Source organism: Anopheles maculipalpis, chromosome 3RL, assembly GCF_943734695.1.
Source record: "Anopheles maculipalpis chromosome 3RL, idAnoMacuDA_375_x, whole genome shotgun sequence".
Classification (NCBI taxonomy): domain Eukaryota; kingdom Metazoa; phylum Arthropoda; class Insecta; order Diptera; family Culicidae; genus Anopheles; species Anopheles maculipalpis.
In genome coordinates, this window is record NC_064872.1 from 10,152,047 (window position 1) to 10,174,619 (window position 22,573).

At 41.1% G+C, this 22,573-nt stretch overlaps 5 protein-coding genes across 5 annotated transcripts; 2 read left to right on the forward strand and 3 right to left on the reverse strand.

Moving 5' to 3' along the window:
* Positions 1 to 4,930: 4,930 nt before the first annotated feature.
* On the reverse strand, positions 4,931 to 5,408 carry LOC126565640 (proteasome maturation protein). Its single transcript, XM_050222836.1, has 2 exons — positions 5,275 to 5,408; positions 4,931 to 5,201 (listed from the first exon to the last, which is right to left on the reverse strand). Exons 1-2 carry the CDS (start codon positions 5,377 to 5,379, stop codon positions 4,941 to 4,943), a joined length of 366 nt encoding a protein of 121 aa, XP_050078793.1. The 5' UTR covers positions 5,380 to 5,408; the 3' UTR covers positions 4,931 to 4,940.
* A 5-nt stretch (positions 5,409 to 5,413) lies between these two features.
* Positions 5,414 to 6,782, forward strand: LOC126560396 (2-oxo-4-hydroxy-4-carboxy-5-ureidoimidazoline decarboxylase-like). The gene is made up of 3 exons (XM_050216356.1): positions 5,414 to 5,433; positions 6,135 to 6,512; positions 6,581 to 6,782. Exons 1-3 carry the CDS (start codon positions 5,414 to 5,416, stop codon positions 6,762 to 6,764), a joined length of 582 nt encoding a protein of 193 aa, XP_050072313.1. The 3' UTR covers positions 6,765 to 6,782.
* Positions 6,783 to 7,329: 547 nt separating this feature from the next.
* LOC126560397 (transformer-2 protein homolog beta-like) lies at positions 7,330 to 8,652 on the reverse strand. Its single transcript, XM_050216357.1, has 3 exons — positions 8,635 to 8,652; positions 7,512 to 8,038; positions 7,330 to 7,429 (listed from the first exon to the last, which is right to left on the reverse strand). Exons 1-3 carry the CDS (start codon positions 8,650 to 8,652, stop codon positions 7,330 to 7,332), a joined length of 645 nt encoding a protein of 214 aa, XP_050072314.1.
* Positions 8,653 to 10,553: 1,901 nt separating this feature from the next.
* Positions 10,554 to 18,967, forward strand: LOC126564522 (sialin). Its single transcript, XM_050221593.1, has 4 exons — positions 10,554 to 10,596; positions 14,183 to 14,391; positions 17,572 to 18,651; positions 18,715 to 18,967. Exons 1-4 carry the CDS (start codon positions 10,554 to 10,556, stop codon positions 18,922 to 18,924), a joined length of 1,542 nt encoding a protein of 513 aa, XP_050077550.1. The 3' UTR covers positions 18,925 to 18,967.
* A 957-nt stretch (positions 18,968 to 19,924) lies between these two features.
* On the reverse strand, positions 19,925 to 20,818 carry LOC126565327 (YEATS domain-containing protein 4). The gene is made up of 3 exons (XM_050222499.1): positions 20,729 to 20,818; positions 20,175 to 20,655; positions 19,925 to 20,088 (listed from the first exon to the last, which is right to left on the reverse strand). Exons 1-3 carry the CDS (start codon positions 20,774 to 20,776, stop codon positions 19,925 to 19,927), a joined length of 693 nt encoding a protein of 230 aa, XP_050078456.1. The 5' UTR covers positions 20,777 to 20,818.
* Positions 20,819 to 22,573: the final 1,755 nt, after the last annotated feature.

The following is a 22,573-nucleotide window of genomic DNA, read 5'->3' on the forward strand; positions in this document are numbered from 1 at the left end:
CGCAGAAAGTACCTCAGCTACCATGAGATCCTCTCGATGAAGAAGCCTCATCGACCCCAATGTCCTTGTCATTTGAAGGTTCTTCTCGCGTTAGGTGTGTTCAAGGGGCAGTCTATTCTTTATCCTTTATTTGAATTATTTGTATGGAACGTGAAGCGACCTTTTGAAATACTCAAGACTAAAACTTATGATAGTCAGCTAGACAATTATAAGTTAGAACATAGCATAAGCATTTAAAGCGCAGTAAAACAGAGATCTTGAGTCTTCTTGCACGGTCTATTAGGTTAGAAAAATCGTAAAGGGTTCCTGTTGAGGATTTACCACAGAAAAAAAGGTATTTACATGTATCTACCACACTAATCAAGCGTCTTCCGCGTCGAATATTGTGTTTTCTATGGAGCTTCTTATAAATTTTAGAGGGGTTTATCCGCGAGCTGTTTGAATTATGAGCCTCTAGGTTGAATATAATTCAAGTCTATATACCTAGAATTAATCTAAAAAAAATTATAAAAGTAATTGTTTGTTACCAAAAGTCTATTAAAATTTAGAAAGTTAATTTCTACAGCTCTATTCACTCTATTATTGAAACTTTTTTTTTTAATTCAAATCCATTCCAAACCCTGGAGGTTTGTTAACTGCCTTTTTATCCCTCCATTTTTGTTCGAAACTGTACCGACTGAGTAAAATGCTGGGTGGAGAGGATCGTGTCCATTTTCCCCTAATATGATCATCTAATTTCTGCTTCCTATGGTGGTCACAACATCAACCCAGCTGAACCATAACCACGACTAATTAAAAGCAATCCGATCAAACGGATAAGCCCTTATCCGATCACATGTGTGCATGCCTGTGTGTGTGTAGCACGGGAAAGCAACCACCCTCGGAACTCCCGTCTACCCACGGCCAAAGCCTGCCAAGTTCCGAATTAAAATATCTCCTGCTTATACATTCCATTCCATTAATTCCCTGTGCCTTGCTGCTGTTGCCCACATTTTTAGCTCCACAGCTCGGAGCTACAACCGAACCGAGTGATTCCCGTTTTCAGTGCTTTTCGATTCGTTGCTTTCTGGTGCGTTCTGTAACGATAAAGCCTCCGCAGGCTTTTTGTTTATGGCACTCGGGGCACCCATAAACCGTTCCACCGAATAGGAACGACGAAAACGCACCCAGAACTGTCTCTCTTTTTTTTTTTTGGTTGGTTTCATTTTTTCGGGGTGTCTGTTTGGTTTTTTTTCTGATGGTCATTCCCACCAAACTCGTTCATTGCACAACATAAGCGATCGCAGTTTGTCCTCAAGATCTTTTTTTTTTGTTGAGGTACTAACCAGCTCTTGCTCATCCACACGATCCAAAAGTTCTTCCACGCACACCTTGAAGCGTTGGACATAAAATACGCTAACAGGCTGTGTAGCTCGCGTACCAACGATCGTGCCAAAACCAAAGCACAAGCAAGAAGCATTGAAATTACGAACGTGTACCGACCGACCAATAAATATTGGGGCAGAGAAAAAAAAGTCGTTCCCATGCAATCAGTGCCATAATTCATCAATTGCAACGCATGATGAGCACAGAATGGAGCAAACTTTTATATGACTTTCGACCGAACCGATCGATGGTGATGATGGAATACCACGATGGGACGACTTAATGTGTGTGTTATAAAGCGAAGCTCTGGATGCAAATATCTCTTTGAACAAAACGAAAAAGAATGGTATCTCCCCTTTGCATGATTTTATGATCGTAAAAAAGTTCGATACTAAAATCAATTAATCGGTTTATTTTTACAAGTGCATTTTAGAAACCTTTTTTGTTATCTGGATACAGTAAATCAACTTTAATAAATAATATCAGCATTCGTCATATTCGCCATAGGGATCAATATATTTAATGTTTTTTTGTTCAATATTTTATTCATTTTAGTCATAAGTTATTTTTCAGCCTTTAATATAGCGAAACAAATGCTTATTTATTTTATAAATTCTTCAAACAGTCAAACACATGGATGATTAAATCAAATAGTCAAACACATGGATAAGGATGATTTTCTTGTAAGTTGTGCCAAGCAATGCTCAATAATATACATTTGTTATCATATTTTTTCAAACGCTTTCCCTTATTTTTTCAATTGTCGTAACTTTTTTTTTCATTTAATACAATTATTTTTCATTACAAAGTGGACACGAAATTCTTTTTTATTTTCCATCCCATTTAGTTAATTTAGAAAAGATAAATCCAAATAATTGTAAACGACTTTCATTTTAAATTTTGACATTTTTTACATTATGCTGTTTAATTTGTCATTGAAAACATGTCAATAATTATTATATTTAACTAGTCGAATGAACTTTAATCAAATATTTTAGCTAGCTTAACGTGGGTACTTAATAAAACCTCATTAGTGCAAAATAGATTGTATTATTGAGCTCATATTGTATAAATTATTCAAACCAATAAATCAATTTCACAATAAAAGAGATTTTGTAGTAAAAAACCGAAAAAATCTCACTTATTTTGATTTATACATTTATATTAAATAAAAGCTTTTGAGACATCTTTGAGGAAACATTTGCTTAAACACTATAGGACACGTCGTCCATCGAATAGCTTAAGTTACGTTGGATGGTCTACTATGGCACTACGGGGCAACGATCCTGATGGGGTTTGAACCAGCGCCTGCTGTCGCTCGTACCAGCCGTCCTTTCATTAAGAGAAGGATTTTCTGCTTCATTTAGAAATTCGTTATGTAAACAACAACATCAAAAACGATTTAATTTAAAGCCCTCAAAATTTAAATTTATTCAAGTACAAGAATCAACCAAAAAAGGACTGTAAATTAATATTCCGTAAATTTCTTTACTTTAATTTCTTCTACTTTACGACCACCACACGCTAGACCGGATTCACCACGGCAACCGTTATACTATGAAAAGCAGCATTATTCTGCACCGTTGCTCCACAAAAAGCGGTAGGCTACGTCCGTCAACATCACCGAAAATTAATTAGATAGATAGCACCCAGCTCCCCGGCATTGCTCAAAGAAAATGGCCAACAAAATATACGTGTTCACACACACACAATTACGCCATTGGTCCGGCGTACGAACGGCACACAAAACCATGCCTTTATCTGGCAAAAATGAAGACATAAAATTTGGACACCATCCAGCCGGTGCCCACAAACGCGCTGATCATGCCAGGGATGGCTCTTTATCGTGTAATCAAACGGCCCATTAGCCAGTGCGGTGGATTTTTGGGTTTCTCCACGGCACTTACGGACGCGCCGGTTGAATTCGGCATAATTTTCGACCATTCGGAACAAAGCTAAAGGGAGTGAAAAAAAAAAAACGATGATAGGTAGGACCTGCTGTCTGGTCTCATAAAATGCGTTCGCTCGACGCATGATGAATCTTGACGCATCAAAGTCTCGGGGCTCGTTTCCGTAAGGATGGACGTTTGATTGTCCATCCACTATGGAAACGTCTGCTCATCTCCATCGGCCATTCGTCCAGCTCCATTTATTATTGTGCGATACAGCCCCATTAATTAGGGTGGATAGCAAATGTGGAGATAAGTTTGTATGGCTTGTGGCGTTAACTGATTAAATTTGATGCGACACTTGGGCGGATGATATGTACACGGGAAGAAAAGAAAGCCACATTTTTATTGCACCATACTTCAGCTCAGTGTAGATCAAAATGTGAAATATGTATGGAATAGAACCATTAGAAATAAAACAAAGGATGTTTACGATCTTTTAGAGCTCTAATACATCAGCCATAGTCAATTTCTTTATGTATAGATTGATTTTTAATATTCTTTTTGGAATGGAGTGAATTTACTCATTTTTAAACGTTCTTGTCTAGGTAATTGAGCTTAATCCTCTGACATGTGTATTGAACAACACCAGCTTGGGTTTAGAAGAGCTTATCTGAGGCAGCACTTACGGGAGGGCTTAAAGTAGAGCGTGTAGTTGTAACTGTATGTTTTGCTTGCTCAAAATCATGCTAGAGAGAACTAGAAATATCTACCTTGTAGTAAGTAAATATTCAGCAGTTAAGACCTCTAGAATTATTGCTGCAAATGTGCTTATGCGCTTCTAACAGTTCCAGACAATCGTTCCAGCTTATTGTAAAAATGGGTTATATAAAACATAATAAAAATTCTGCGCCAGTAACAGAATGTTGAGAATAATTACTAGTAAAACAAATATTTTTTAAATTTTCTAATACTAAAATTAAGAAACGAACAATAAAAAATCATGTAACAACGAAAAATTTCAATTTTAACTGATTCTTGGTAATATAATGTTTATTTTCACTCATAGATGGCGCTTTCATCGCAAATATCATCGCTCGTTTGCACGATGATAAAATTTTCTATGTTTTGTGGATAAGAAACCGTTTTGTTTCATTAGCTTTATGTTAAAATTAGGATTTTTACAGCAAATCTCAAAACAGAGTTAATGTTTTTAAGCAAAAATAACTTGCGTCAGTCATTTTTGGCTTTTTACGTTTCATCTCCATGGCAAAAATTGAACTAAAATCGGTACCGATATTTTAGTTTTTAGCAATAAAGGATATTCCGATTTCAACAACTTAACAACTTCCAATTTCTAGGAAACATATAACAATACAATACAGTAATATAGATATTAATCAACGTCATACACATGCCCATGATCTATGCCATACCTGCAACATAGTGCAAGATAATCGCCAAAACCGGTTCTACGCAAAAAAAATGCATCGTTTTCAGTGCAACCACAGTCCCATCACGTACACAGCCATCAGTACCTCCTAGCTCTGCTACCCGCTTGAAACTGAAGAAATGTAAGTAGTAATAGTAAACACTCCATACAAATATACCCGATCTTACATTGTTAAGAATTTATTGTAAATCCATCCATCACTCGCTGCTTGTTTGTATTTAGAATAAGTGTGTTTACATGCCCAACACCTTTTCCATTACTGCGTGCGGTTGACGCAACAGCTCTTGGTGTTCCTCCAAGTTGAATATATCCGAGAATTCAATCATTTCATCACGACCGGTCAGTACATCGCGAGCTACATTTGTCGACGGAAGGAACGGCAAATGACCGACCTTTGAGACTGCTTTCAGCTCCATTGCCATCTTCAGCGGAGCCGCTAGTCCTTCATGCTTTCGTAGCATCTGCATGTTGAGATTGTGACGGTGTTGATTGTACTGCAAGAAAAAAAAGATGTCGTTCATTAATCCAACCCCAAGAGTAGACATTGCTGCAGCCAAGCCTATTTACATTTAACTCGGATTGCTTCAACGGGTGCACTGCTTGCAACTGTGCGGCACAGGTTTCATCGCGCGGCTCCAAGTGTCCCATGAACTCGTTGAACGTCGACGGCATCTTCGGTGTAACTTTAATAGCAGCATCCTGTGCAATGGAACCAGCAATGCGTTAGTAGGAAAATGCAACGTTTTTAGCTTCTGCTTACCATTTTGCAAGGTATTAGTTTCAAGAGGAATTTCGCGTCTGCCGTGAATGTTTTGCTTTCTGCAAGTAATGATGTGCTGATTGGACAGATTCGATTAACTGTCACACCAGAGCTGTCAGTTGTCAGATCCCTTCAGAAACGGTCGGCCACACAGCTGTCAACATGTTTACATATATTTTGCAAACTACGATATTTTTTGATATTTATTGCACTCTTGATGAACAAATTGAAAACGATGTTGATTGTTATTATTAATTTTTATTCGCTTGTAAATTGATTAAGCACCGTTTCTGTTTTCATGTAAAGAAAGAATCAAGAAAAACGAGACACGTTCGGGGGGATTAAAAATTTTGCACAAAAATTATCAAATCGCTCATAGATTTGATGGTTTTCTGTGCGAGAGCACAAAGCGCACGGAGATGCGTTCCAAAATAATAACAGAGATAGTAAAGCGCGATTAAAAAGCATCCAACAGACCGAGCGAGGAACTCCTTGCGAGCACCAGTGAGATTGTGATTGAGCATACGAAAGTCTTTGTTATCTCTGTTGCCTTTCGAAACGCATTCGGTCACCTTCCGAATCACGAACGCATTCAGTACCTAACATAACTAGCAGCAAATAATGTAAGCCTTGCTCTTGCCGGTGTGGATTTGGCCTTCTTGTACAGTAAGTCAATTTTTGATGGCCCAAAAATTATTCGTTTCAGGCGACCCAAACTCAGTCTGCAACAGTTGAACGAGCTCACACCTGGAGAGTTTCATAAAACGTTCGAAAATGTAATCGAATGTTGGCCGGAAGCTGCAATATTCTGTTCAGCACTATTGCCCTTCAAAAGTTTCGTCACACTGGTTGCTGCCTTTGAAAACTATCTCGAACGCTTACCGGCCGATACTAAGCTGAAAATACTAAGACTTTATCCCGATTTGGCTGGGAAAATGCTCGACACTAACCAACTGTCGGAGGATTCATCGAACGAGCATGCATCGGTAGGGCTAGATAACTTATCGCCAGAGGACAAAAGGACACTAACGGATCTAAATGAAAGGTAAGAAGAGAAAATGTTTAAAAATTATAGACGTGATAAATGTAGGTGGTCTCCTTTAATCTGTACAGTTACAAGGCCAAGTTTGGCTTTCCGTTTGTGGTTTGCGTTCGTGAGGCATCCAAGTTTGAAGTTATTCTTCGAAGTGTGTCGGAAAGAATTCATCACACCGCAGAACAGGAGCTGGCCATTGCTTTGGGTGAAGTGAAGAAAATTTGCCGCTTGCGCATCTTGCAGGTGGTTGATAATTTGTGAACATGTTGAGGAGGTAAGGTTTCATGAATAAACGGGTTACGGGTGTCTTCCCACAGGCTATAAAAATTTAATCAATTCAGCATTTCTTCAGGAAACAAATATATTATTGTATCTATTACAACCTTACAATAGTTTGCACATTCCACAACCCCTTGTCACATGGATGGAGAAAGATCCGGAATTCTGAAATTAAAAGAAGAAAATAATCAATATTTTTTATCAAAATTTTCAAGTTGGCAAACGATATCACTAAGATCTACTTAGAGCGAACATTTCCCAACCTTTGAATATACATAACTAATAAATGCTTTTCGGCTTCTATTCGACTTTTCCCATACGATACTATTAATTAAGTGTACTTTAGAATTTTTGAGCTTAATTCTGCTACGATAAGACAACGAACGTTTCGTTCAAATCTTTTCTAGGAACTTGTAAACACTGCTTTTCTTTTAACCTCAACGATCCTACAGCTCGGACGTTTCGTTCTTTTCGTATTCAATAACTTCATTTTTTCGACTTACGTTCATGTTCAGCGTAATGTGTTACCGGAGAATTCCTTCCAAGTTTATCTACCATAGTATGATGAAACAGAACAGGAGCGAGACCGGTGTCGATGACGACTCCTTTCAGTGCCCGTCCGGTGGCTATGCGGTGATGGAGTGCGACTAAAGAAAGAAAATGAATTTAAATCAACCAATCAACGTAACCTATTCTCCAGTTTCTTTAGCAACTGCAGGCAAACCTAACCTTTCATTTTTCCTTCCCATATAAACTCCCGGTGTTGGAGCGTGGGGCTGTTCCGTGATGGAATAGTCGACTCGCATTCGTCGACCGTGTATATGCAGACCGTTGCAATGGGCACGTGCAACGGATGCTTCCTCCTTTGTCTTGAAGTACACAAATCCAAATCCTCGCGACAATCGTGTCTTGGCGTCGTAGATCACAACCGTATTTTCCACCGTACCAAAGTGGCAAAAGATTCGGTTCAGGTACGGTTCGGTCGTAAACACGCTCAGTCCGAAAACACCCAAGCAGCGGCTAGGTTCCGGAGAATCGACACGTATCTTAGACCGGGTCGAGACTGGAGACCGTTTCCGGTAGCTGGATCTTCTCGGTGGCGAGCGAGACACTGATCGACGATAGTCACGATCTCGCGATGAACCGGACCGGCTACGGCGGTTTCGATGACGACGCTCCACACTTCTTGACCGGCGATGATGATCGTCCCTGTAACGGCGACTTGTACGACGATCGGAACTGCGATGAGATGATGTCTGTGTTACATAAATCGAACGAAACCGGATGCTCAGCGTAATACACCTTACTCAACACACAGACAAAAGTACAGGTAGGTGAAGTGAAGTCTGCCAATAATACTTGCCATTTTTGGGGACTTATTCAGCGGTGGCTGCCTTCTACAAAACGACTTCCGATGTAGCAAACGGTTACAATTATAATGAGCAAGATTTGCCAATCGTCTCAGGATACTCTTGTCGATTGCCATAGTAACGAATCGGTGCTTCAATGACTACTGTTACATTAGCGAAATTTGACATGCTTCTATTGGATGGAGATGTATCAACGAGTTATTGCGATTCAATAGAATCCTGTGCGGAATTATGTTATATAAATCGAGTGTAAAATATTTGTTAAAAAATTAAGAAGAAAAATTGTGGAAGAATGAGAAGTTGTTTGCAAAAAATGTATTCTTTTTAAAATTTTACACAATTTTTGCTTGCTGCTATGGACACCGCCAGTGGCGGATTTAGTCCATCGGAGGCCCTAAGCGAAATAGCTGGCTTGGGGTGAAAGATTGATTGTGGATTCGAGGCCTCCCGTGGGCGCTTCTTCCGCGTACATTTAAACTCACCACTCTCGTCTGCAGCATCCTTTTCACGATGAGCAAAATTTTTAAACTAGAGTCTAGCAGCGTAGAGCAGTAGAGTAGCAGAACGGGTAGCAAGACCGATATCAATTGACTTTCTTGGCAAATATTAGACGAATACATCACAAGTTTAATGAGCAAATTTTCCAAAATTTAACTACCAGTAAACAAGAAGTTATACGTGTTTTTGTTCGAGTAAAACCCGCTACTGAAGAGCGGTCAACGTTATTTATGTACTTTTATGTATATTTGACAATAATGTGTCGTTCTTACTTCGTGTTTTTGTTTCTTGCTAAGAAGAACGAGGTCGTCTAGAACGGGTTTTATTCAAACAAATCAAACCTTCAATTATTTACTTACTCGTAATAAAAAAAATCTGGAAAAATCCTACTATATCAGTTCTATAAACTGTTGCAAACATTATGTTGTTAAAGTTTGTTAAAGCAACTCAATAATAATTATGTTGTAGTTTTTTTTTTCATTTTGTCTGAAAAAACATGTCAATTTTGAAGATCCATAAGTGGTAAATTACTTCGAATTGGGGCAGCATATTTGTATTTTTAGAAAGGATAAGTGTTAACCTAGCTTTCGTCAGAATATTATATTGATATTGGATAACCTATGAATATGTTATATGCCTCCAAAGCTGCTAGCTAAGTTCGGTTGGCTGGAACATGAAATTTTTGGGTTATAATAACAATTAATACCACTTATTATAGAACTGGTGTACCGGTATTTCAAGCATAATGCCATAAAACAAAATACTATTGAATAGTCTGCCCCTCAACTACGGGAGAACACTTCGGATGGGATTTGAACACAGATCCTGCCGTTTGTAGACTGGCGCCTCTGTCGCGAATACCATCGGGCCACTGCTGGCGGAAAAGAACGTTATTTGTAGATTTGAGGGCCCCCTGTCTCAATTGCTGACGCAAACGATTGCGTTTCTTTTATCAATCAATGGGTGAATTGCACGAGAATGATGAAATTTTCAATCTTTGCTCAGAACTTAGCATAAATATTGCATAATATTGCATGCAACAATTCCGTTGCTCTATGCAACAGTTGCACAAATTTGGCCGACCACATCATGTGTAGATGGACATGATTGTGGTCTTCAGAAATTACCCATTCGCATCACACCCTGAAACGATATGAACATAAAAAACGTGCTTTTCTGTCCAGCGGAGCCAGATCAAGTTTTGCTTGTTTGCTGTGCTGCTGTTTGGTGTAGAGGAAAGGCGAGTAAAAATCTTACAGCTGAAAGACGGTCCCCGGTGCCGGTTGTTTTACTTTTTCAGAACATTTTTTAAGACGAAGCGCGTGTGCGCCGTGTGAATCAAAAACAAACCCTTTCTTACCTATTGAGTGTGTGTGTGGTATGAAAGTGTTGCGCTGTAAAATGGTTTTTAAAAAAAAAACAGTTAAATATTGAATACTTGCAACTGCAGCACAAAACAGCGTTAATGTTATCTATCGAAATCATAAAGATATCGATATCGAGTTAGCCGCCGGTATTTACAGGTTATATCGCAGCATCGGTTTCAGCCCGCCTGTAAATGTTTGTTTTGGGGTTTTGTGAGTATGCGTGTATTGGTGACAGCGGCGAAGGGCGAAACGAAGAAGAAGAAGAAACTTGTTCTCGCGTCTGGATTCCGCGTGGTGGTGCGCGCTTCATATGCTGACAGTCGCGCGTGTAAGCTGTTCCGCAGCATAGCACAAGTGTGTTTTGTGTCCTCTCTCGCATTCTTCGTACAAACGTGCCGGGAGTCGGACCACTTTCCGTGGATTGTTCGCGTGTCGTCGAACTGACGGATTAGTGCCTAAAGTGATTTGTTTTTTATCAGCACAACATAACTGTGACGAGGGAATAGGACTTGAAAGAACAGAAATCAGCGTCAAACATGGGAGATCCGGTCGTGCCAGCGAAGGGCAACATTTTGGGAAGTAAGTAAGAGTTGTTATCACTGTTGGCTGTAGAGAGAGACAGGAAAAAAGTGCGCGTGGACCGGAAAGCCCATATGGTTAAAAGAAGTCGAACATTGTGAATTGTGGGCGAGTGACTTTCTTTTGCCAATCGCCGAGATAATTTAATATTGTCGACCATAATCTGGACATGAGGGATATAAGTTGCGCTTTTTCTCCGCAAAACCTTGACGGGATCAATGGCCTTGCATATGGCGAGAAAGTCAAATCCCGGGGTGTCCTGATTCCCCGGTGCACTCCTCAGTTGCGGAGGAGGGACAAAAACGTCCCACGAGATATCGGGATGATGTATCTCGTCGCGACAGTGCACACGATAGCAGCGTTTTCCCCGACCTTCATCTAGCAGCTTCCAAACGTGAAACACACACACAGACACACGCACACTTTCCCGGTGCGTGCATTCAGGTTTCGTTGAACTAAAATTAACCCACGCGTGGGGAATACTTGGTTGCGAGTTTGCATTTTCTCTTTTTCGGGACGGTTGAAATCGATGAGGGGGATTCGGATCGAATCGGTCACACACGCTCAAGATGTCGTCCTCCCGTCTTAAACCACACCGAAAATTGTCTATTTGTCTTCTTGAGCGCGGAGGGAGGGGTACTAACAGACACAGTGGCCTTGATGAAGATTCCACAGTTCCGATAGAACTGTTGCCTTTCTGTACAGCATCATCATCGCGCCCGGTGGATTTAATTTATACACCTTGAAAAAAAAAACGAACAAAGCGAGGATGCCAGCTGGAAATAGAAAATACATAGCCTACTTGCCTCGTTTGTGCCGTATGGTGCGATCCTCCGATGTACGTGGATTCTGCAGCTCAGCGATGGTGGAACCACAGAAAAAGGATAACATCTTGGATCTCTTTTCATGGGATACAAGCAAAAGTTTTGACTTTGGTAAACGAATTCCGGGTGCGGCAAACTTTTTGGTAGAAGGAGGATAGGATAGGAGGACCCACACCCATGTTTCGACATGGGGGATTTAGTTGTCAAGATGTGTTTTTTTCATCGCCAGACACTGGTTGCTTGGATAATTTTTTTTAATGCAAATGCTATCGATTGTTTTGTTAAAATAGCACAGACGACAAGCCATTGTGGTCTGCAAGCTGATAATGAAAAATCATCAACGCCACCCCAATGGGTGGATCATATCGAACAGAATGAACGGACACGATTGCGTGTATTGTTTTATTTAAACAAAATGTCAACAATGTTTATAAATAAACGTTCATTGTAGACAGAAAAGATAGCCTTTAAGCTACCGGTGGGTGTGAGAAATGCAAATAAATCATGTATCCCGTCGAGTACACCCACCATGGGGCTCCTTCTGCTGCTATAAAACAAGTGCAGAAGAATCTTTAAACGTGTATTATTATTATGGAATTGCTCTAAATATATTTGTATCCCGTACAAGATGCAATCCTGGTTGGGAAATTACTCATACGAAGTTCTTCTCCATTCGGGTGCTACCGAAAGGTCAGCTAGAGGACACACACGACCAGGGCGCGCATCTTGCGACGCTGGCACGAAAGAGTGGCAACGTGCGTTGGGGAGAGGGATGAAGATTTTGCCTTACATCGGGGTCAAATTTAACAGCCATGCCAAGCCACCGCGATTGCACTCGAAGTATTTTAAGTGTTCGTATATTTTCAATTAGCTGACTCATTTGAAATTTTTGGATGATTTCTTCTTGAAACAAGGACGCAAAAAAAATATATAAACCTAGTATAGAACGTGTAGAGTATGAAAACAGTAAAACATACTTTGACATTGAGATATCCTTCGTTGGATACACGTGGTGCGCCAGTAACTGCCGGCGTTCTTCGATGTTCTTTGCTATCGGAGAGAATAGCATATTTTCTCCCATATTCTCAAGAGCGCAGCGCACATGCAGAGAGTAGACGTCATCGAGTGCAGGCCAACAGGTGGAAACTGACAACAGTTGTCGTTACCATGGGAAAATTGGCTTTTCCCACCGAGACCACCCGCATCACCTGCTGCGATCGTGCTTCCATTACCCGTTGGAAAACCGACACAATTTCCCGCCAAAAAACATCAAACAAGCAGTAGAGCAAGCTCACGGCTTTTAAGCATGTTTCCTGTGGGGGATTTTGGCGTCGATAAGTATACCGGTGTTGATAGGCATGTATGTCCAAGATCGTTTTGTGCCACGATTTACGATGTGAATATTATTGCATTGTTTTCGAGGTTTTACTATTGTTTGGCCGAGACAACGGACGGATTGGAATGGAGCATTTCAATTTCAGCCCAGTAGTGTCTACGATCTTACCTATAAGAAGATGTTCCGTCAAAGGCAGGGAAGTCGAATGTCACCTGGTGTAGAATTTTACATTACCCGGGGAGAGATCAAATAATATTCGATGAGATCTGTAAAATGATTTTCGAAAAGCTTTAATTTAGTGCATATTTGATTCTTTACACATGAAAACAGTCACACTCTAGGATTAGTTAGGTGTGGTAATAAAAAAATTACATTTTTTGGGGTCGAAAAATGTTCAAAAATTTTCAAGATTTTCAAGGCACTGACTGTAAATATAGAACTAATGTACATGAATAATTGCTTACATTAATGGGCCATTACACCGTTATGGATGGGCATTTTACGCACAAGACAACAATCATTTTCCATAGCCCAACGGCATATGTCAGCCACTCCCATGGGACGGACTTCCGCTGTCTGTAAGAAGCAAGAAGAAACCTTCCCTTAAGAAGTTCGCTACGCCGCATTTTGCACCGATCGATGCAGAAATGGTTTCGTCCATCGATTAATGCAACTGAGCTACCGTTTTATGAAAAGCTTGCTCCCACATTTGCCAGTTCACGCTCGAAAACTTAGGTGCGTTCCGGTAATGTTTGCTAACTGGTTGGCAGCAAAGAGAAACTGCACTTTGGCCGGATGTTGTAGCGTTTCGTGCCTATTTCTACCTTCACTCACACGGCACATTGCTGCGATTTTAAGGCAATTGGAATTGAAGAGTTCAAATCTGGAAAAATAAAAAATTAAACCTCCGCCACCGGAAGCAAAACGATGCAGTCATCGGTTCTGGATCGATGCACCTTCCAACGGCTCCACCAAATGGATGCGGAGGTGGGAGGTAGCACACTCGGTCGGAGCCATTGTTTCATCCATTGCCCGTTTATGCATTGGCCTGCGTCAAAGTGTGACTGATTTACATGCCATGCGATCAGATCGTACCGGTCGATTTTGGCTTTCCCTTTACCCGGGCGGCTAGGGGATTGTCCAGCCAGATACGTTTGTGTTCCCCGTTGTTTAAAAGCCCTTTTTCTCTGCTTTACACGAGGAATGACGATGGTATGACACACAAACCGTTTGGTAGGGCTAATGTTCTAAGGGCTGAAGGGAAATTTAATTACCTCTTTGTTGCTTTCGTTTTTTTCCCCCGGTAGCTTCTTCTACTAATACACCCACACCAGAACCCCTTCTGGGGGCAAAAGTTTTATTTTCTTCCACGGAAAAAGATTTTAAACGTTTTTATTACTATCTTTGTGTGTTTTTGTCTTTGCAGCGCTCATCCCGGCCCGCTACATTTTGGCCGTGCTCGGCTCGATCGCGATGGCTATCATCTACGGGCTGAAGGTGAATCTGAGCGTGGCGATGGTCGCGATGCTAAACCATTCGGCCCTTGCCCATCACGGTGCAGTGTCGGTTGCGGAGCAAGAGCACGTTAACGCGGAACCCGTCTGCCAAGGAAGCAACTCAACCGAAGCGGTCGAGGTAAGCTTTTTTTTTTTTGTTGAGAATTGGTTATTCTCCCCTTTATTTTCTTCCACCTTCAAGCATGCATGTCTGACACTGTTCGCGAACCACATTCGATTGGGTGGACAATTAGAATATTTTTTGTCGTCTGGTAAACTGTTATGGTTTAGTTTTTTTATTTGAAAAACCAAAAAATATTTTATTCGTATTTGTTTATGAAGATTTTTTTTTAAATAAAACCTAGAGTCTTTGAAGGAAATGTAAGAAATGTCTTGAGATTAAGGACGGGTTGAAAGAGTCTTCATAAATATTGAAGCGTTCTCCAGTGCAGTCCAGCAGTGGTATTCCGAGTTCGATCAGGTTAGCGCCGAATTCAAGAATGACTTTGCTAAACTAGAGACTGAACCTGCCAAACACTCCCGAACCCAACACCAACGCAGCCAAACTCGTTGTGTTAATGCTCGACTGGCCTGAAGAACACTGTACTTTGGAAAATGCCTGTCTCTCTTTTTACAGCAATGTAGAAATTGCTCTCAAATTTCATCGTCATCACTACAAAAGACGCTTAAGACAACACAAGATGTAACAGAAAAGGATTTTTGGGTGGGTTGCATAATGTTGATGCGGAATCATAGGACAAGATCGTTGTCTCTGGCAATTCTATAGATGAGCCTCATGTAGTTAAGTTCTTTGGTCTTTGACTGCGCTCAATAAGGAAGGTCTGGCGCTTTATAATACTACGCAGGACCACAGAAGATTATCTACATCGTGGAATCTGTGACCGCAGCCCTATACTTTTGTCTGAGCTAGATTTATACGCTGTAAATGAGCAGCAGCAATCTTTTCTTATTGTTCCTTGTTGTTGTTTCAAATTGTTTCAATAAAATTTACTTGGCAAGTCACAAATCGGTTTCCGTCTCGACAAATTCCGCCCTGATCACGATAGCTCGAATAACAAGGCTAAATGTTATTCCTTCAGGCTGTGTAAGTTGATGGAAATAATTTAATGGATTGTTCGAACGATTTCACTACTTTAACTTACAAGTTCTTTCATTGATAACGTTCATTTTTGTTTGATGAAAAACGAGCGCATGTACGATCATACGATCCATCGACGATCACTTGGTATGAATGGCATCCAAAGAATCTTACACATTCTGTTTCATTCACCTTCAGGAAACGAAAGTGAAACCAATTAAAGCCAACCACTAACACTTTTGCAGACCAGCCGGATAGAGGAGCAGAACATCGGGGGGTTTTTACGGTTTTTCAGCATATCGCTTCTTCTCGATTCGTTCCCAACGACGTACAAAAAGGCGTACAATATAAATAACAGCTGTTGATGCCGTTAATTCTTCCTTCACTTTATTATTATCTGGTTGGTTCTTGTTGTCATATTTCTCGTTCGCCAATCCAACGCGAAAATTCCTTCAATTGATTGGCGCCCCCATGTAATCATTTTCGGACATCACGCTTCCACTTCTTTAGCAGGAACACGCTCCTGGACACCACTACCCGGTCTGTGTGTGTCGTTTTTAAACCTTCTTTCGAACATCGGAAGAACCGGGCTGTCGATTAATCTGTACTCCCGTTTCGCATTTTGCGTTGATTGAAATGCGACGCCTCAATAAATTGGCTATATTTGGAGCAACGGATTCTGCCGCGAAGAGGTCATTGTGCAGATGCTATGAGTTAACTTTTTCTACAACGTTCTGCACCCTGCTTCCAGAGAGTGTGTGTATCTTTTCTGTTGTCAAGTGTATGTTTTTGATCCGGCTTTTTTTTTTTTCTTTAAATGATACCGTATCTGGTTTTGACGGGTTGCTATCAGCAGGTTGTAAATTGATATTATTTGAACGCGTACTGGCGTGTACGTACCGGGTGGGTGTTAAATTGGGTCATAAGTCGACCGATACGTTGTTATCGAAGTTCTTGTGATACAGCAATGCCAATAAAGCAATGAAATCAAACGTACTGAGAGCGAAATGCACACAAATATGCTGTTATTTAATCATTTACTCTTTATGTTTTGTGAACGAGTGCAAAATTTTCGAATAATTCTATGTTAAACACATCACATCTAATATTCATAAATTGTTGAATAAAACTAGTAACGCAGTATGATGTGAAAAAGTATTTTAAAATAATAGCAAAATTAGTGCAATTATTGCGCAAAGCGCGCGTAAAGATTCTAAACCAGCTGTCGTCGAATTTGGCTGATGATTAAATAGTTTTGACAATTTAAATTTAAATGGACAATTTATTTTTCATTAATATCACAGTTTGCCTGTAATCTAATGTAACACGTATAAAGCAAAGTGCATCACTGCACACATTAGGGGATCTATTCAAGTTTTTCACTCTTCAAACAATTCGAAATACTATTTTAAATAAGATGTAGCGGAATTTTTTTGTGGACCTAATGCGCTTATAATTACGTACCATCCTACTTCACTGTGAACTAGTAATGGAAGATCTCCAGATCGGTATCTTGCATTGCGGGTATCGGGATACGCGGGAAAACAATTTTTACACATTTACACATAGCTCAACTCTCCAATAAATCAGCGAAAAGTGTGTAGCGGTGTGTTGGGTTGCCCCAAACAGTGGTCGCTCTTTTGCCCCAAAAGTTATTTTATTTTGTAAAAAATAATTATTTTTTGAGCTGCTTTCATGATTCCGACCTCTTGTTTTCTTCACTTTCTCATGTTTTTTATTTATTTTTATTTTTCATTTATATGTGTTTTGAGAGGTTATTTCAACTGATTGAAATATTATAAGATAATACCCAATTTTGTTGATCAGTTAGAAATAAATGTAATAAATAGATTGATAAATTGGCTATTATTAATGAAATTCGTTTTATTTAAACTTTATCAACTCATAAGCACGAACCATTTTGCATACTTACTTGGTTGCGTAACAGATTTTTTACTGAAAATGCTTGATTCATTTTGTACAACATTTATGCCGTACAGCAATCTAAATTCCGCATAACTTGCGTTGAGTTGAGTTCTTTGAACTTGCCAACGAGATTGAAAGCATCAGATCCTTCTATATTTGAAGGCGTTTTCTGGACGAAGCAAGTGACCCTAATTCCATGACGACGAAATTTAATTAAAATGAGCAAGAAACCATCATGGATTTTAAATAACAAAATTCCTTGTCCCCTTTTTCTGTATCCCACCTTCTTGTCAGGACGGCCCATTCATCTGGAGCGAACCGGTACAGGGCATCATCCTTAGCTGCTACTTCTGGGGCTACCTCGTATCCCAAGTGCCCGGGGCACGCGTCGCCGAATCGTTCTCCGCCCGCTGGGTCATGTTCTTCTCCGTACTGATCAACGTTGTCTGCACCCTGCTAACGCCAGTCGCTGCCAAGATGCACTACGTTGCGATGATCGTGATGCGCGTCGGTGAAGGAATCGGCGGTGGTGTTACCTTCCCGGCCATGCACGTAATGCTAGCCTCGTGGGCACCACCGAACGAGCGTAGCGTCATGTCTGCGATCGTGTACGCCGGCACAGCACTCGGCACCGTCATCTCGATGCTGATGGCAGGCGTGCTAGCCGGTACACTCGGTTGGGAATCGGTGTTTTACGTAATGGGTGGCCTTAGCTGTCTGTGGATGGTGCTGTGGCTGTGGTTGATTCAGGATACACCCAACAAGCAAGCCTTGATTAACCAGGAAGAGCGTGATCTCATTACCTCATCGCTCGGGTCAGGGTCGGCGAGCGGACACGGTAACGAACCGAAGCCACCGGTACCGTGGCGCAAGGTGTTTACTTCCGGTCCATTCTACGGCATTCTGATTGCACACGTTTGCAACAACTGGGGCTGGTACATGCTGCTGATCGAGCTACCATTCTACATGAAACAGGTGCTACAGTTCAACATCAAGGAGAATGCCGTCGTTACTGCCATCCCGTTCCTGACGATGTGGTTCTTCAGCATGGCACTGAGCAAAACGCTCGATGCGCTACGAACACGTGGCAAGATTACGACCACAATCGCGCGCAAAACAGCCACCTTCATTGCATCGGCCGTACCGATGGGATGCTTGCTGGCGCTCTGCTACATCGGCTGTCAGCGTGGACTGGCGGTTACACTCATGACCGTTGGTATTACGGCGATCGGTGGCATGTTCTGTGGGCTTCTGTCGAACCACATCGATATTGCACCGAACTATGCTGGCACACTGATGGCGATTACCAACACGGCTGCCACACTGTCGGGTATCATTGTTCCCATCTTTGTTGGACAGATTACGCATGGAAATGTAAGTATTTAATGTTTTGTATGCTATTGGGTGTATTTTGATAATTTTCTCCTCATTTTCTAGCAAACGATCGGTGCTTGGCGTGTTATTTTCTTCGTCACGATCGCGCTTTATATTATCGAGATCATCGCTTACCTTTTGCTTGCGTCCGGCGAAGAACAGCCCTGGAACAAAGGTGACAAACCGGCCAGTTCGATTGAAGCGGCCGAAGCGGAAGCCACACCATTGAACACGAAAGACTCGAAACAGAGCTACAATGGTCAGGATCAGTAAGGAAGTTAAGCTGTGGCGACGATTTATATGCAATAAGAATGCATATCACCATACTCTTTCTCTCTCTCTCTCTCTACCTATTTCACAACATTTATATCGAAGCCAATGGTACTTAAGGTTAGATAAACTAAATTTTTATTTCATGTATTTTTTTTAACTCTCCTTTCAATGGACTTGTTGAAGAGAGAGAGATTTTGCCTGCTTTCAACGTTTCGATACTTATACTTATGTTAAGAACTATTTAACAAATGTGAAAGATTATTTGAGGATTACGGTTTTATAAAGGGAAAACGAGAGAGAATCAAAATGCAATTGCACATTTGTGTTTCGTGTTATCCGCTTTTAAACGCAAATCCCATTTAATCGATCACTAAAAGAAGAAAAAAGCAATGTGTACATTAGTAGATACTTTATTTTGCAAAACCGATCGTGCAAAATTCGTCTGCGTTGAGTCTGGGTTGTACTTAAATGTATTGATCTTTAAACTTGATCGAAAAATGGTCTTATTATTACAAAGGCATGTGCCGAGAGCGAAGAGAAATGTTTGAAAGACTTGCACAGGAACGGCAGAATGCAGCCCGTTGACTAAATATGGTGCGGATAGTATATAGGGCAGAATTTTAAAACTCAAAGATGCTTAGCAAAACACATAGGACTCCCACCACTGCGCGAAAAGCACCACATGATTATAATATACAGCGAACAAGAGATATGTGTAGAAAATAAAAACAATACAGATGTACAGCGTTTGTTGTCTGAGTTTATTTTACAGGGCATTCTAGCCATTTCCCTATGGTCGTTAGACCAGGGCATATATATTCCCATATATTTTTGACAATTGAATTGAGTTGTGGAATAAGAACAAAAATATCTGGGAACGCGCTAAAAACCCTCGGGAGGAAAATGAAAATATTCATGCGAACGTGTCAAAAAGGCCCTAAATTGTAATCTTACAAAAGAATAATTTCGACTTTCAGATATGCTCGTGAACGATCGTCCTCTATGCGGCAGCTTGCTGTCCTTGCACCTTGGTCATTTCGGTTTTAAACTTTGCTATCGTTTCTCGAGCAAGTTTCAATTTGTCCTTCAGTAGCGCGATTTCCGATATTACCTTCGCCTTGGTTTCGATGATATTCTCCAACGCCTGTAGCTTTTTCTCCTCAACTGGAACACGAAACAAGAAGAAAAAATACATTATATTAATCGGCTTTTACGGGTTTAAAATGTACTCGATCGTGCCGAAAGCTTACAATCCGTATCATGCTTCCAAATGCCACTCGTTACAGGCTTCACGTTCGTCAGCTGTTGCTGCATTAGCTGTGTCGGCTCCTGGAACACCAGCTCTTCGTACTGCTCCGACACCAGCCCCTTCTTGCCCTCGATCTGTGACGATACCTCACCGTCCAGGATGGGCGACTGGAACAGCTTCAGGATGTGGTACATCGTGACGGGCCGTTCGGTTGGATCGTGAAAATGAATTTTTATCACTATCTCAAACTCGCCCCACCCAGTTTCGGTCACTTCGTACGGTGGTTTCGTGATGATGCGGTTCGGGTTCGCGTAGCTTTCGTGCAGCTTAAAGTGTATCTTTTTCACATACGATTGCATGTCCTCGTTTTTGTACGGTTTCACGTACACCGTCCACTGATGCGTGTGGCCATCTTCCTCTCGCTTTTTACCAAACGAACGTGCCACATTACCGTAAACCACTGGTTTTACTATGGTTAGACCCTGATGGAATGGAAGACAACACAACCAAGTTGTAAAGGGCACGGAACATTGTTTCGAGTCGATGTTTGCCTACCTTTACTCGGCCACCCGAGTCAGGACCAAAGTGTGTTAGCATATTCATCGTGGATGATTGCACTCTGTAAACCAATAATCTTTAATCGTAAACTTTAATGTGGAAGAAAGCAAAGCGACGACGAAAATACAACCATTTGCCCGTGCGCGAAACGAAATTTGTTTGTAAACAACGCCGATGATGCTGACGAGAGCTGTCAAAAATTTGACGTTTTGCAGGCGATGAAAAACACGGGAAAACAGAATTCTGAAAAAATGCTCCGAATTTATTAGAATTTTAAAATTTTCCCAAACTTTGGCCTCGGACTACCCTTTCTGGTTTACTTAATTTAACTTTACTCTTGACTGGTCCTACGTACGCTACCGCACCTAACACGGGACGACTTCAGAATTAGAACAGAATTTTTCTCCTCGGCATACTAACGACCTAGGCTAGTCTGCATTACATGACGGTCATGTAATGGTTTACAAAAATTAATATTACTGCGTGGTTGGAAACTCGTTTGCGAAGCTCAGCATATCCGTTTGTTTGAAGGGATGGGGAGAACACTTACCTACTCATTTATCACGCGCTATAATCGCTCGACACCGTCGTCTGCCAATCCAATATCCAAGATTTTTTTTGCGGATGCATCAACGCCATCACTTCGTCTCAATTTAGGCCTACCATACCTCCTCTGTCCAAATTCAAGGAATAAAAATGCTTTAAGGGCTGGGTTGTCCGGTGCCGTTCTCATGGCATGGTCAGTTAAGTAAAATCTTCTTGGTCTGCTCAGAGTTATGTACGTCGCGCCGACATGGTCAGATCGTCTATCCGTTTCCACCAAATTCGATCTAGGGCTGCAGTCCTCCATTTACTCCTTACAATAGTCCAATACTCATAACTGCAGAAGACTACTGGACGTATCAGTTTCCGATACATCGGGCATTTCTGGTGCTGTTGGAGTTTCTCCGGCAATTAGGTAATTTATTTTCGTCGCATTGATCCTCAATCCTATTTGCCTCACATATCCGTCCGAAGTCATCCACGAAGTCTAGGAATTGTAGTAGTAAAATAAACGAACCAAAAATTTATACTATATCTTTGGAAATTATGCTCAGGAAGAATTTTTGAAAGATAATAATATAACAACCCATGTCCTGCTTTGCTTCACGCTTGTTGTCGTGCATTGGAAAAGGTCTTCCTGCTACACAGTTGCAGTTCATTACAAATTTACTAACTACCTCCCCACACAGATTCAATTATGATTGCGCGGTTAGGTGCCCTACTACTAGCCGGCACACAAACGTATTTTACAGTCGCAGTTCTGGTGGGCATTCGTCATCGATCAATATTATCACATGCAACAACAGACCCGATAGTGTTGTTAGGATGTATGTAAACTGTATCGACGCCTAGCATGGTTCAGTATGACCATACGCTTACATCGTTACTTTCCGTCCATTCCGTTTTTATCGTTCGTGCGGTGAACATCGGCGAACGAGTGGAGATTTTGTCAACCTCCCCACCAGCTAGCGAGTGGTTAAGTGCATACACAGTGTGCTTGGCGATTGAACAAGTGGAAGCAAAACGATCTTCTGTGTGTGTGTGTGCGTTCGCGTGTTGCATGTAAATCTTACATTACGAAAAAGGAGAAAAAACACGTGTCTAACGTAATTATTCTACGCCGTGTTTGGCAAAGTCGTGCGCATACGACAGTCACCGTGTAAAAAAGGTGTTGGGTAAAAGCGTGAAAAGAATTATTCTCTCTACTGGTGAGTTAGTCTCCGCTGCGCCGTTTTGCCGTACCTTCGCGGCTAGTTAAATACACACCTACGCATCTTATCAGCTTTAACAGCTCCACAC